The following is a 16,419-nucleotide window of genomic DNA, read 5'->3' as shown; positions in this document are numbered from 1 at the left end:
ACTTCTGGTATTTGGCTTGCCTTCAAACAAAGCAAAACATACTCACTTGAGACGCCATCGATTCTAAGGCGCACACTAATTTCAGTACCACCAACAGAAAAAAAAAAAGCTTTGATTCTAAGAAAAAATAAATTTCTTAGAATATCTTTTATGAGTAGAATTTCTTAGAAATTTCTTAGAAAGAGCTGGGTTTTGGTGCCACTGGGCTGGGAGGGGCTTAGGAGTAAGCAAAAAACCAGGCGCTTACCCTCCCAGCTCCTCTTTGCTCGCATGGCTCGCGGCTGCTGCAGGAACCTCCTCTTTTGGAGGCCTGCCTGCATGAGGAGGAGAGAGACGACTGGAGCTGGAGCTGCCGCGTGACAGCAGCTTCGGTGGAGCTGCACTTCTTTAGCCTCTGGGCACAGGTTTTTCCGCGGGCGTGAGGAGTTCCAGGCGGGACGCGCGCTTCCCAGGACGGCGCTGGGGGGGACGGACCCAGTGCTTGGGGGGGGGTGAGCCTCCTGACTCTTGGAGCCGCGTGTCTTCCCGGCGCGGCTGACGAGGGCCGGAGCTGAACGGGGCGCGCTGTAGGCCCCAATCAGCCTGCAAAGCAATCTTAAAAAGCCCTGCTTGCTCAGCTTTCTAAAAGCAATAAAGCTAGAGAGAATGGATGTTTCAGACCCTTTTTTAATAGGATAGAGTCTTTTTGCATCTACCATATTGCTTTGATTCTGAGACGCCATCGATTCTAAGACGCACTCCATTTTTAGAGCTGTTTATTTAGGGAAAAAAGTGCGTCTTAGAATCGAAGAAACACGGTACATTTAAGAAAAACAAAAAAGGTGTCAACACCTAAGTCAAAAATTAAAGCAACATGCAATTTACTCAGAAGCAGATAGGCTAGACAACAAATTGGATTGCTACAGCCACTAACACAGAATGAAAAGGTCCTCTCCCTGGCAGTCACTGGTCAACTGGCGAATGCCACTATTCCCCACTTCTTGGCAGGTATTTCAAGAATTTCTTCCATCTCAGATATTATGACAGTGGTTTAGATCATACCCACTTCCAAGGTTTCTTCATGCACAGTGCCAGGTACCTGCACATTCTCAAGTTCACTGACTGATTAGAATGACGATTCTAAACTTCTAGCTACTGCTGCATAAGAGGCCAAAGACTCCAAACTGGCCTCTTAACATATTTTGCAGAGGGTTGGTAGGTAGGAAACTCAAGCTGGGAGTGGGGGGAGGCACTTAGGAATGTTTTGTATCTTCTTTCTCCTATGGAGTATGAAAATCATCCAGATAACTTCAATACTGACTGACTCTGTAGGCAGCAGTGGTAACTCTATAGGAAATAGAAAGACATGCCCCACCCTGCAGAGAGAAGGTGAGCCATTCCCACTTTGGCAAACAAGCAAATATGGGTATGTGCATTAATCTTTGAGTTGAAAAGACTGGGTGGCTTAGAGAATGTGTTTTAGTGCATATAGGATTTGTGCTAGGTATGTTAGGATTGGATGGAGAGGGCCAGAATAAGATTATATTCTGATGATAAGACAAGGCATCTGTATGGCATTCTTTGCATGGCTACAAGGTTTTATTTTGTTTTTTCTATACAGTAGTTTTAAACTTCTATATTATATTTTATCGTGTTGTATTTTATGGTTTTAATTGTTGTGAGCTACACAGCAAGCTTCGGCTATTGGGTGGTACAGAAATGTAATAAATAAATTAAATAAATTAACATGAGGTTAATTGTGCACAGTGGGAGTGAATGGGTTCCAATGGATTTGGTAATAAAGAAAGAGAACTATTATCCTCCTTTCATTAACTATTATTTATTTATTATTTATTTAAAATATTTATATCCCGCCCTATATCACTAAGATGTCAGGGTGGCGCACAGATAAAAACATACAGTATAAAACAATATAAACAGTTAAAAACAAATTAAACCATGATCCAAGTTAAAACAATTTATAATTTAAAAGCAATAGATACAGTTAAAACAGTTAAAACAATTACTCTGTCCCAGCTAATGTATTTTGGAATTTCTCTCATTGCTGGAATGGGATTTGAGCATAATGACATAAGGGCCTTTTTGGCTGGGATTGGTAAAGATTTATACTTAATTCGAGTGCCATTGGTGGTAGGGTAGTGAACAAGCAAGGGAGAGAAGTGCCATTTGGAGAGTGGTTTACTCAGGTCACCAGAAGAATTGAACATCACTAGTCTTCATACTCCTTTTGAGGACTAAATATGTTCTTATGTATCCTGCCCCAGTCCCATAAGGGTCAGGTTCCTAGGCAGTTTACACTTCTTCAACAGGGGCATGAGGAGGATAGGAGTTTGACAGTGAGAGGTTTACAATGGGAGTAAATAGAGTGGTGTAGGCAATTACAAGTGGCCCCCTCTAAGTAACACCTGATGTCATAGACAACTATCCATTCTATTAATTGAGAGATCTTGTCCTGTTCTACTGCAGAATATTCTGCCCCACCCACAGCCTCTGCCCCCAATAACCCTCATTCCCATTCATGCCTCAGTGCCTGGCTCTGTCTTGAAGGACCCTGCCCCCCACCCATTCAGTTGGTCCTCAAACACGCTGTATACTTAGAATTTGGCAGGTGGGATAATACAGCTATCTTCATTCTCAGAAGCTGGAGAAGGGATATTCCAAACTTTCACTAAAGGCTTTTAAACCAAAAATGGTTTAAAAGCCTTGAGTATTAGGGCTCTGAACCTGTTTGCATATAGAGAGACTGAGGTGAGATTTGACAGAGTTTCAGTGAGGGCACATAGGATACCTTATATTTCATGCAGATGCATCTCTAACACTGAGTTTGGCTTGTTGCAAACAACATGCAGAAAGCATATCTGTATTCCTTCAGATATAAGCAGGTCACATATTTCTAGGGGCTTAACATTTTAGACCAAATAAGCAACATCAGATCCAAATTTCTCTTCTACTAGCAGTGCATTATGCACAGATTGCTACTGGATCAGGGTACTTCCAGAATACGCAGGCTGCAACACAATTCCCTTGGAGTAAACAGCATTGTTTACATGAGACTTACTGCCATGGGTAGGATCGCACTGTCACTGCCTGAACAATCTGAATTACTGAATACTCCCTTACTAGCCTCTTTTGGGGAGGGAAAGAGGAAAGCACATTACAAGTTTTCTCCCGTATCGAAGTATCATTTCAGTATCAGGTATCAAAGCAGACATCTACTCCCAAAGAAGATAGATATACTTATTTCTAGCAGCAGTATAAGAATGTGGCAGACATTTTGTTTCCTAGATTAAAGGTATTGGGATGTTTGAAAGAATAAAGCAAGAGGGAGCAAGTTGAGAGCATGAACACTTCTAAAAGTTCTCTAGTGAGAAAAAGTAACAACAGCAGTCAAAAGTTTCTACTTATTCTACTTTCCACAGACAAAGAAGCTCTCTCAACCTTGAATGCCCACTATTTTATATACACTTTCATACACCTCTGAACTTATAGAAAGAAATCTTCCACTTTATGCCCTTTGTATGAGGGAAGAAACAGTTAAGCACATTTCTATGTTATGATAGACCCCAAACCTCAAATCATTGCCCTTTATCTCTTCCTGTTCTGGAAAAGATGACAACATTTCTAATTCTATCTCTGGCAGTACTATCCTTTGCCCTGTACTTTCAGCCATACAAAACATTTACATATGCAACCATACAAAAGAGTGAAATGTGTCAGTATTATTAATTTCACTACAAACACAAAAGAAACATAAAGAGCCTGACAAACTTACTCTAAAGTATCTGATTTCCTGATGGACTCTAACAATAAAGAGCAGAGGAAGTCTTCGGCAGCGTCTGGTGCAGTACTTTTAGCCCACTTCTTTTGTTTTAATGTTACCGTCTCACACTCAGTATTTCTCTAATCCAGACGCCTAACTTCACATATGTCTTCTCTTCTTCAAAGCAAGCAAGTTACTAAGAATTTGGTACAAATATTAATAGGATTATTCCTTCACTCGGCCAATTTGTGGGAATTCTGTTCGACTCCCCGCAAGCCGATTAGCTGTCTGCTTAAGGAGGAGCAGGGATAGATTTGTTCCTGCTGGCAACGAACTCAAGAGACAGGCACTGACTGTGAAAACATGCTGTTTCCGGTCTGCGGTAGAGCTAAGAGGTACTTCCTAACTCAAGAGGGTGTATGAAGACTCCAGGAATCTGAACTCCACCTCTTCAGCAAGCCAGACTTTACTCTTAGAGGGTAGTTCTAAGATAAGGAGCATGGTGATTGACAGCCCTGTTGCATGCCATTGATCTGTGAGTTCCAAAGAGCATTCACAGTAGCACCAGCACAAGAGAATCAAGTAAACAATTCTGCCTACTCAATTACTACATGCCTTGGATTGTATCTGGGAACTTTCTCTAATGTCAGATAAAGCAAATGTGAAAACGATGTTGAAATCTTCATAAAGGTAATATATAAGGGATAGTAAACTGGATTCCAGAATGTGGTGGTTTTTTTGTGTTTTTTTTTACTGGATTTCTTTTTCTTTTGAAGGAATGCCATTGCCTGGGAATTAAACTATTGATAGGAGACTTGGTGCTGTATTCTACTCAAATGTCCATCTGGTTAATCCCCTACTTATAATAGGTGCATTTTGCTTAGCTGTCCAAGTCTCCTGCTCTCCTAAACGTACTCTGCCTATTCTCCCTTGCTTCCTCTTTTAACTAGAATGCTTTTCCAGAACACCTATGTGGTGCCACCTCTCTCTCTCTCTCTTTGAATTCCAGCTCAAATTCGGTGAAGCCTTTAGCTTAGTCCTCACTGATGACTAAATCAAAGCTTAAATATTTGGCTTTGGGCAATGGTGAGGAATTTGTAGCCCAAAATATCTGAAGGCCCACAAGTTTTCCACACCTGTCTTATGCATACTTTTTCCCAGGATACAAATTAGCATATGCAGATTTTATGCAGATATGTGTCCTTAAGTGCCTAGCAACACCCCTGCTTTTGTTTTTATTCATTCTTTGTAACCCTTAATGCTCCATTATATTATAACACTAACACTAACAACAACAACAACAACAGCCATAGGCATCCAAAATCTGTGTTCCACACAGACAAATGAGTGGACTGTCAGAGGAGGGATGGGGCATTCCAGCCGTCCTCTGTGTCCAGCATAGAAACCATGTGGGCTACTAGAAAAAGGACACAGACACACACACATCATACATACACACACACCCCTCCTCCAAGGCCAGCTCTTTCTCCCTCCTCTGCCAGCCACCAGCAGGCTAATAATTTGTTTTGCAAGCTAATATTTTTGTGAGCTTATTTACAAATGTGCATGGTGATGCATACTGCAACAAGAAGACTGGCCCCTGTTTAGATTGTGATCTCCCCTTGTCACAGTAAACAGTCCTCCCGCAGAAGCCGGACAATAACCCTCCTCTTAGTATCTGAGTGGGTGCATTGCTTGCTTGCAGTCATTCCCTTGTGGCCAGCTCTTTTACACATAGACTGATAGGTAATCAATTATCTATAAACTATTTGAACATTTCTATATGCTAAACACTACAACCTACTGTTCTCTAAATTATGGGGGAGAAAATACAGGTATTTTAATTAAATCAGTAAGTCCCAATCCTTTGACCTCTACTAATTTTATTCACTCCTGATAGCGATGCGTCAGCAGCAATATGGTAGTAACCTAATAAGAAACTTCACCAGTTCAAAACGTAACACTAGAAAGGATTTGAAGATCATTGTTCCAATATCTGCACTGAGGCAAGATCACCTATATGAAAATATTTGTAATAACAGTTGATATTATCCAAATTATATAGTGAGCCATGAGCAGAAAGGATCGCAGACTTAGCTACACCATGCTAGCAAAGAAATCTTGAGACAAGGAGTGTGTTTCTGGAAACCAACAAAAGCAAGGAAGACGGTGTGGGTGGGTGGGGTAATGTAGCCACTGCAATGTAAAGGTAAACACCAAATGTAAAATTATGAATGTGACATCTCCAAAATAGATCAACATGTCTCACTTCTCCATGTACTTCTAGTTGCACTCCTAAATTGCCTTTTTTTAAAAGTATGAGTATAATGGAGCTGTAAAGAGGCAGAGAAGAAAAAGGCACTCTCAAAAATTACATAGACCCTAGGGAAAGGACTCCAGTGATGTGGCCAATGAAAGAGTAACAAAAATAGCCTGGCCTTTTTGTTTGCTAGGCTGTTTTCATAACATGCACGTGCACAATATTCTTTAGCAGGGTGATTACTAAATAACGTCTTTTTTAAAAAAAACCCAAAACACTAAGCTGAAATATTTCATAGTTATGATTAAGAATGGTTATGTTATTCCCAACCTTGGAATAATTGTCATGCAATGAAATGCATTTGGACTTATTGAGGCAGTAAGCCTGTATACACCAGTTGTTGGGAAACATGGGTGGGAGGGTGCCGTTGCAACAAGTCCTGCTTGTGGTTACCTGGTCGACAGCTGGTTGGCCACTGTGTGAACAGAGTTCTGGACTAGATGGCTCCTTGGTATGATCCAGCATGGATTTTCTTATGTTCTTATGTATACAGAATGTGCATCTCCCCATAAAACTAGTTGTACACATAAGCAATGATGCCCTTTCTTCTTCAGAATACATTGTGGGTAGCAGTGACTTATGAGAGGTATTCCCCATCTTTTATATGAAAATGTAACAATACTAATACACCCTACTAAAGGTCCACCACAGGATGTAGAGCAGTGGTCTTCAAACCTGATTAATGTATCCCTAAGCATGCCCACAATGCACTTTGGCAAGTCTCCACATCTCCTGTGAACTACCAGAATTTTGTGTATTATAAAACAACTTCCAATTGTTAAATTAGATTTTTTAAAAAAATACTATACATTTTCCCAAAGGCTCAGGACAAGTAAAATATTTTAAAATATATGGAAAATTAAATATAGTAGACAAAGCTACAGGATCAATTAAACCAACACTCTACTAACCAGCTAAATGGAAACTAACGTTATATGACCATATTGAAATAGCCTGAAAAACTCAAGTTCATTTTCTCTACGGGCGCAGTTGATGCTGATTACATTTGAAACCCTATCAGTCTTGGACACCAAAAAACTCCCAGGTATTAAGGCCAAATGGGATTGCTATGTCCTACCGTGAAGCTGTTGTTGACATTTTTAGTGCTGGATTCTGCAACACTGGCATCTGTTAGATCCACCTCATCAAAAATGATTGACTGGAAAATAAAAATAAATTAAAACCTTCAATGAAATTAATTAAAATCATAAGTAGATCAAATATATAGGATATGAGGTTAAAAGAGCTGCCACTGGTGATCTGTCCTGGAAAAGACTAACAGTGCAGTCCTAACTTGCATTTCTGATGGCTGAAGAATGAGGGGGGCTCTACCGCTACTACTGGAAATTGTTATCTGAGAGGCTACACCCACTCCTCTGCATACCTCCATCTGCCTGCCAATCCAGAGATTAGATTAAAAAAATCTGCTCTGCTACAGAAAATACACTAGCAAAAAACAAACAAGGAGTCAGATCATGGGCAGAAAACAGTGCATCCAAATCCCCTCAATTTCATGAATGCACTCAGGCTGGGTCTATACGAGGTTGAGTTGGTGCCTTGTTATCCCACAGCCCGCATCTGCGCTCCTCCAGAATAGTACCCACTAAAAGGAGCACCAATATGGGTGTTGGAACTTCAACGGGTGCAGCCGTCCCTAGCGCCCCGTTTCTGCACCCTAACTGCCACCCCATCCCATCACTGCATCCGTACTGGGGACGAACATTTTTTTATGTTTCTCTTTAACCGTACAATTTCACAGGTATAGGGAGGCACAGAGACAGACTGCCACCTCCCCCAGTGAGCCCTCTGATAATGTTTTTTTTTCTTATTTATTTGTATTTATTTTTATTTCTTATTTATTAGTGGAAGCTCTGCAGGGTCTGTGGGGGCACAGAGGTGGTCCAGCGGCCACTGGGCTCCTTGTTCTGACCCCTCCTTCCCCTTCCTCCTGTCCAGTCATGGTGACCAATCAGAGGTCACTATTTCCTGGGACACACCTCCGACACAACACTGGAACAAGGCGACAGATGGCAAATGCACCTTGCTCAGTGGAAAAAGTCAGGGTACGTGCCTGACTTCTTTAAAGCAGAGTTTTGGGGGGTTGTCTCTGGATGGCTTTGTGATGGAAGCTGCGTCATATAGATGACCTGCTGCCACTGCGGATTCCACCCCGGGGCAAACCCCTTGTCAAGATGTACCCTCAGTTAGACCAGGTTAAGGGCTAGTGAGCAGAAGGGAGGGAGCAGCCAGTGGGGCTAAATGCATCTCTAAGGGGGCACAGGGCAGGATAGCTGGGCAGGGCTGTGAAGTGGTGAGGGAGAGGAGCATGCGTTAGAGCATTTTAAGCACATAGTACAAGGACTGGAATCTACCCAGCAGCCTCATATTGGGATTGAGGAATCAAATTAATGAGCATCACAATGTTGGTATCACTGTTCTAAAATGTTTCTAATGTTTCTAATTCTCATGGATATAAACATTAACAGTTAAATAAGTAATAACTGAGTCCTATTTTAGTATTTAGATTTCATAGGGTTACTCAGCAACATACCTTTGCAGTTTTGGCATAGTACAGAGTTCGTCCTCGCAGTTTGAAGTATCGTCTCTTCCAGCGCTGGAATGAGCTGGTCTGTTTCATCAGCATGCCCTCTTTGATAATAGTCTAGAATCCAAGAAAATAAAACCTGAAACAATTCTTTAGGTATGACCCATTTTTTCTGTCCCTATTTTTCCCCCACCACAAAAAAAGAAGGAATGTCCTGCTGAATTTGATAGAAATATTGTTTATTGTTTGACTGCCCTCTGCTGGAAATAACCAACAGGTTCATAAAATTGAGCTAGTGATCTTATCTACATACAAGTGCAATAAACAATGGCCAAACACACAGTGTGGAGATTCCATTCCTGTATATGAAGATGTTATCACAGTGTGAGAAGGATACAATTTTTCAAGCTTGTCAAGGTGATCTTATCAAACTTTGATGATGAAACAGAACACATAAAAATCTCAGATACTGAAGTCAGAGCCCTGTCCTGTCCAATCAGGGCACTGATCTTACTCGTTTGACTAAAGTTAGCACACAGCAGGCCACCTCATGTAAAGCTATCAGCATCTGACTACCACAGGAAATGATCTGCACATTTAAGGGAGCGGGAAGGGCAGCAATAAAAAGGCAGGAATAATCTTTCCAGCTTTTATATTTGGATTTTTTTTCAGATATTCTTGGCTCTGACTCATTGCTTGCTGGCTGGCTGACTGCCATTTCCCAAGGCTGAAGTGCCAAGTTTGTCTACATACAGACTTCTGGCTTTTTTTCATTGCTCCACAGCTAACTGCACACACACCCTCCACACACTCATTCACATAATATGCATATCCAGGCTACAATGCTATATTTAGCCCACATTAATTTAGCCATTCTTTACTAGACACATTCATTATCCCAGCTGAGGAAAGACAATAAATACCAAAAGATACATTAAAATACTTCCAAAGAAGAATCTTAAAAAGAGATGAAAGTCAGCAAACTGAAAGTAAAGGCTTCAGCATTAATTCATTACCAATGCATAGCTCCTGCCAGCAGCAAGTGACATAATATGGGATTTAAATGCTCCATTTAACACTCTTCTCTCCCAAGGGAAACAGCGCCTCTAGTAATTCAAGCAGTCCAAGCTAGGAACACATTAGGAGAAAGTGCTGCAGGAACTTTATAAAGTCATCTGTTAGGTAATTCTGTAACCAGAGGGCTAAGAAAGCAATATACAATGGATCACAGCAGTCTCTCAATGCAACATGGAGTCATCACTAACACTTGACAGTGAATATGACAACTGATACAATATTAACCTCATTGCACCTATTAAAGTTAATATTCCACTACAATCACACAAAGCAAACTATGATCCAAGATTCTGGTGTAGTTTGAAAAGGCCTTAAAAGGTATTAAAAGCTGAAGTAGATGTCCACAAAAGTTACTAGGCCCAAACTATTTTTTCCTTGTCAGACTCCTCACACATACCTATCTTAGTCATTGAGCAGGGGGTTGGACTTGATGGCCTTATGGACCCTTTCCAACTCTACTATTCTATGATTTGTTACACATCAACCTTCCAGCAAGAAAAGGACCACATTTTTTTCAAGTTGCAAAAGCTTCCCTTTATTTACAAGCATGGGACACATTTTATAAAGTTCAATTGTGGGGGCCAGCTCTCCGTAACAGCTCCCTTTTTTCATAGTTCTCTTTGCCAAACTCATGTTTCCTCAGAAACCATTGAAAAGAAAATGTTGTACAAGAAACATCACTAAAGACGAGTATGCAACTTCCATTTCCCTTCTAAGTCAGGATAACCTGAACTAGAAAGAGGAACAGTGAGACAGTGTCATGATGACTGTTCTCTATTACTCTCAGTGGAATTAGATGCAAAAACTTGGATTTCCCATATTTTAGAGTCAGTGATGAAATGGGAAAGGATTGGAGCCACAGTGGTATTTAGCACACACTTTTCACTGAAAAACACAGAAGAAGCAAGCAGGCAAATTCTGGTATAATCCCTGGAAGATGGAGTAGAGCCCTCAAACTCTTTATCATTAATAATAATCTAAAAATAAAGAGATTACATAAAAGTATTTCTTCTATACAAAGTAACTTATTTATAGAAGCCTCTCAGCTCCCCACAGAAATTGACACTTCGGCAACTTCAAAACCAGAAAATCTAATACTCCTATTAAGCAGACTTGTCTAATTGCTGCCTTTCTACCTCAATGAAAATCACAATGCTGGAACAGACTAAAAGGGGGGGGGGGAAGCTAGAGTCAAAAAGATTGTTGTGAGGGCATGTATCTGAGTGGATGGAAAGGAAATGATGAAAGGACAAAGGCTACTTGAAACAAACTTTTCAATTACGCATCAGGTAAGTTACAAAGCTATTCACATGATGTAGAGCAAGTCCAGACCTGCCATGGATACAACACAATCCTATTACACACCCTATGTCAAGAAGTCCCCTCAAACTCACTCTCTCTCTCTCTCTCTCTCTCTCTCTCTCTCTCTCTCTCTCTCTCTCACACACACACACACACACACACACACACACACACACAGGCAGCAGGCTTGAGAATTTTTCTTGATGAAGTCTGGTTAGTGTGTGAGTTCAAGGGAAGATATTGACAGAACTTACAGGGTCTTTTCTAGCCCCAAATTTGGGCTGCAGAATAAGGAAAATGCCATTTAGGTTCTTGAAGAAAACAAGAGAAAAGCATTATCCAATACTCCAAAAATCTAAAACAAGCTAAATATAACTAAGGCCTGAATGGTAAACATGAATAGCAGCTTGAAGAACAGCTGGGAGCATAAGTTGAATGATTCAGAATTTGAAAAGCAATGACAGAAACAAATATCTGTTCTTAAAAGAGTGAAAACAGATTCTACATCATATAGTTTAGCTTGTTTTCTGGAAGTTTCTTATCTACATATCCTGGTCTAAGAAATATGTCAGATTCAACTGGCAGTATACGAGTTTGATTGTTCATTTAATCAGCCTGCAGCTTAAGCACAACTTTGTAGTATTAATACTCTGCCCTAAGTTCCCATTCCATTTTATTTACTCATATTTTTTGTGAACTGATGCCCCAACCCTGTTTCCCACCCAGTCAGGGTGCTCACTCACATCTATAGAACAAACTCACCTGTGCAAATGATGAGCACTCCTCCATCTCTTTTAAATAACGCTCTTTCAAAGAAATCAATACTGCCCAAAAAAGCTGGCACCATGCCCCTCCCTCTAATTAAAAATAAGCCAAGGCATTTTCCTGCATTAGATTGTCTTTATAGGTACGTGACTTAGACATGAAAGGCCTACAAAAAACCTTACATAGCGGCTCTGCTGCTTCTTGCACAACACAGATGCTGCCTGGGGAGAGAATAAGCCTGTAGTTTACAGCTGCCCATCTCTGCAAGAGAGCTGCTGTTCTATTTATAGGCAGACAGCTTAGTAAAGACTTTGGTGGGTTTGGGCGGAAAGGGCTGGAGATAAGATCAAGATGACTTTATAGCATTTTTTTCCAGACATTGCTGCTTTTCTTCAGCTTGATGTTCATTTCCCAGCTAGGATATTGCTCAGCGCTTTCAATGGTGGGGAATGCTTCCAAGTAATGGATCCTGAGGAAATGGTAAGAGTTGAAAGCAAGGCGACATTTTTCTTCTCATCTCTATGTTCAACATCTACATTCAACATCCTTTTGGACATCATAAGTGGGCAGTGATAAATCATCAACCTCTTATTCTGCGTCCTCACACAAAAATGAACAGGCTTATTATAGGAATTTCTTCTTAATTTCTGTAGCAATCAGGTGGCCATATGAAGCAATGAGATTTTAATTATCTGCTTCATTATGGGGAATAAACAAAAATATTGATCAACTAAAAGTTAAAACTACCATGAAGAGATAATTTGCAATATAGTAACATTACTTGGCTCCCAAATGAACCAATCACTCCTCCAAGCAGGAGAGTAGCTAGGAGGAATGATGCAAACTGCTTTCTTTCCTCCTTTCATAATCATATGCCTGAGTGGCCTATGTGCATCAAAAGATTAGACTGCCTGAGCACTGTGCTTTCAGTTCCTTGTAACTCAGAGTGCTCAGATATCCTCTTTCTTGGGTTTACTATTGCAGGTCCATGTGGTCCAGCCCACTGCAATCACATACTGCTTGTGCACATGCATCAACAACACCCACTAGACCATCTGATGAGATTTGCTCTTCCATCAATGTAATAGTGACTGTAGCAAGAGGGAAAGTGGTAGCAAGAGGGAGGAAATTTCTACAGTCTGATTGATATCTGACACCTATTCAATCTCCAGCCATCATAGACTAACCTTACAGTCAACAACAAAAAAGTACTATTAACTAAACATTTTTCAAGAAGAGTCTGCCCATTAATTCAAATATACGTGACAGATGTAGGCACAAAATAGTCGTGTAAAATTGGAGAACTTCTGAAAAATTAACTGGGAATGCATCCAGGTTGTAAAAATGACTATTAAACTTTTTTATCATCAAAATAATGAGGTCAGATGGCTCGGATTGCAACATGCCTCTGGTTACCCAGTGAGCACTGTATCTGAATTAAGATCTGAATCTTATGGTTTTCCATATCCAAGCCCAAGAAGTGTAACAGCTGCACCTCCCTAGCTCTCCATTCTGCAGAAAGAGGAAGAAAGACTTATAGATGGTTTATGGCTGATACCTATTAATTCTCAAGCTATCACCAACTTTCAGTCAACAGGATTACTACTAAGTATCACATAATCTTTAGAGGAGACTCAGGGTGAGAATTTTGAAGGAGAAATTATTTGTTTAAGCTGCAATAAATGCAGGGTCTTGTGGCACTATCAAATTTATAATGGCATATGCTTTTGTGGACTAGAGTGTACTTCATCAGATGCATGAAATGTGATGCTATAGTTAGGATGTTAGCTGAAATTATAAGAAGATGCCATTTTCAGGGTTGTAAATAACAGTTAAATATTAGATTTCAGATGTGGAGCCATTGTACAGATGCAGATTCCAATATGGCATCCTTGTAAAAATAGTAGTTTTCATATTTAAACTTTTCCATGTCAAAATATGAGAATGCTTGTGGTCTTTGGTTTCAAGGAATCCATTTGAAGACATCAAAATATATAAATATATAAATTATGAGAGCCTAATTTTCATGTTTCCTTTTTAGGTAAGCAAGATAATGTCATAACTTTCTGAAATAATGCCAAAGACACCATACCAGTGACATACAACCTGGAAGATAACGGTGAGATACAACCTACACTATAGCCTGGTCATTGTGTATCCTATCTCAATTCCCAAATGATAATGACTTGTGCTGCCCTGAAAATAACATTTAAGCATCAAGTAATGCAGGTTATGTTAACCAGCCTGGTTAAAGAGAAAAAATGGGATAATCTAGTGTCATGATACTCTTGTCCTAAACAGTTTCCTGTCACCTGTGGAAAAGGAGAGAGAGAGAGAAACTTCCATGCAGAATAGATGTATGTTTCTTCTGTGAGTCTTCACAGTGGCTCCCCAGTAGTTCTGGGATTTGTTCTTTGTACAATTTAGTCCTCCATTTTCAATACTGGGTGCATTAATCCATATTCTTTGTAGCATTTTCCATATTATTTCAGAAAAAGCTATCTCTTCACATAGACCAACACAGATCAACTTTCTCACTGAGAAAGTTGAACTTATTATAAAGCTCACCCAAACCTTATCCATGATATTTTCCTTCTAGTACTATTATGTCACTTGGGAAATATGTATGCCAATTTGTTGTTCAATTGTACATTGACAGATCATTTAAGAATTTAGGAATATTTCCTGATGAATTGTAAAGTGAAGCTGAACATTTGCAGGTAAACAATATTTTATTGTGTGTGGATTTCATTCATTTTCATTTATGACATTTCTGTACCACCCAATAACCAAAGCTCTCTGGGCACCTTAAAAATATAATATTGTACCATAATATAAAACCATTTACATGCAAGATATAAACACATTATATAAATACAAACACACACATGCATGCATACACACACACTTATTAATAATCAATAATATTTATTGATTTCATAAACTCATGTCAAAATTAAATTGTTGTTTGTTAACTTCCCTTACTTCCCTTTCTCTTTTGCTTGCCCTTTACAACTAGATAAATTTGTACTCTACAATGCTCCTTTGTTGTGCCATTACTTTTCCTTGAAGAAATGTGGGTTTTTCCATTCCACTGTAGCCTTAAAAAATATATCTGCACAACTTTATTTATTTATTTACTCAAAACATTTATATCCCTCTTTCCAAAAAGTTCATAACAGCTAACAACAATAAACAAATAAATAAATATGAAGATAAAAAATATAATGTGCTAGCTTTGGTAGCACATATACTAAAACATATAATCAAGCTATAACAAAACAGAGCTGCAAAAACCAGAAAGATTCTAACAGCAACAACAGCAGAAGGTCTTCATACTGAAGCAGGCAACCATCAGGGCAGGGATAAAGAGGATTTTTCTGGGGAGCAAATTCCAAAGACAGGATGGTCATTGGAAAAGCCTTCCCTTGCCTCAATATCTGTGGGTAGCAAATCAGTATTTTTTTAAATCAGATGAGTGACAAAGGTAATACAGTAATTTGAATCTTGACATAGGATGATATGGAGCAACCTGCTGGTAGACACTCACAGGGCAGCTTCCGGCTATATATGTAAATTTAAAAAGCAACAAGAATGCAAAATAATAAGTTACTAGAACAGAAGTAGTGAGCTGTAAGTAGTTACATTTTAGAGACACGTGTACTAAACTAAGGCTGCAACACTATACCAACTGACCTGAAAGTGAGCCCAATTGAACTCTATGGAATGGATCCAGACTTAGTCATGCTAAGAGCAAACCCGGTAATATCAATTAGAAACATTAGTCATGGCTAAGCCCCATTGATTTCAATAGATCTACTCCAACTAAGCCTGAAACCAATGCAATCGGAGCTACTTTTTAAGAAGACATATATATGATTGTGCTGTGGAGTTTGTGAGAACTGCGGGTGAAGTTGGTGGGGGTGGGTTGTGTGTACTTTTTATCAGTTTTGGCAAAATTATGCCATCAACTTAATGACTCAACCAATGCTTGTCTACCAGAATTGGCTAGACAATAAGTATGTAATCCATCTGCCATGGAACTGACATGTCTCCTCACCCTGCATTCAACAATTCAGATAAGTTTCTAGAGTTGAACCAGTTTGTTGCCCTAGCAACACACACCTCATTATTCTTTGAGTGCATAGCAAGTTTCTAACCTTTTTCTGCTGTTTACCACACTTAATCACAGAAGACAGATATCCTAGCACACATTACAGGAATTACAAAGATCTATGAGAAAAATGTTGAGCTCTGATATATAAAACTCCCTGTGGGGAAAGAACATTTAGTTCTTTAGTATCCTCAATTGTACAAAACTGTATAAAAATGCATTTCTCTTCAAATGTGATATTCATTGAAAATAGACAGTTTTACTTCTTAGTTCTTTATCCTTGCTGTTAATATGCTTTCATACGCATCTCAGTAATTTTCAGTTTGAGTTCTGGCCTCAACACATGTCCAGGCAGCTAAACTCACATCCAATCCACACTTTCATGTAAATCAATTTTTCAACTTTATTGATAACACAACTGGAATAGTAAACTAATAAATTCAGAAGACCAAATATTTAACTGCAGAAGTAGGATGAATGGAAACTGAAACAGGATGAAATAAAAGAAATGGTATGGGTAAAGTGAAAAGGCAATG

General features: G+C 39.5%; 1 protein-coding gene across 4 annotated transcripts in view; it reads right to left on the bottom strand.

Moving 5' to 3' along the window:
• DGKD (diacylglycerol kinase delta) overlaps positions 1-16,419 on the bottom strand; it is an 81,966-nt gene that overhangs the window by 50,931 nt on the left and 14,616 nt on the right. For 3 of the 4 annotated variants that reach the window (XM_063132408.1, XM_063132405.1, XM_063132406.1), the window contains exons 2-3: positions 8,632-8,742; positions 7,159-7,239 (exon numbers count right to left, since the gene is read on the bottom strand). In XM_063132408.1, coding sequence (XP_062988478.1) covers positions 7,159-7,239; positions 8,632-8,724 — 174 coding nt within the window. In that variant the 5' untranslated portion in view covers positions 8,725-8,742. Of the gene's footprint in view, positions 1-3,772; positions 3,827-7,158; positions 7,240-8,631; positions 8,743-16,419 lie in introns of those variants that run through there. The other variant, XM_063132409.1, reaches the window with a different exon arrangement.

Source organism: Elgaria multicarinata, chromosome 8 (assembly GCF_023053635.1).
Source record: "Elgaria multicarinata webbii isolate HBS135686 ecotype San Diego chromosome 8, rElgMul1.1.pri, whole genome shotgun sequence".
NCBI classification, from domain to species: domain Eukaryota; kingdom Metazoa; phylum Chordata; class Lepidosauria; order Squamata; family Anguidae; genus Elgaria; species Elgaria multicarinata.
This window is presented reverse-complemented; position numbering and strand designations above follow the sequence as displayed.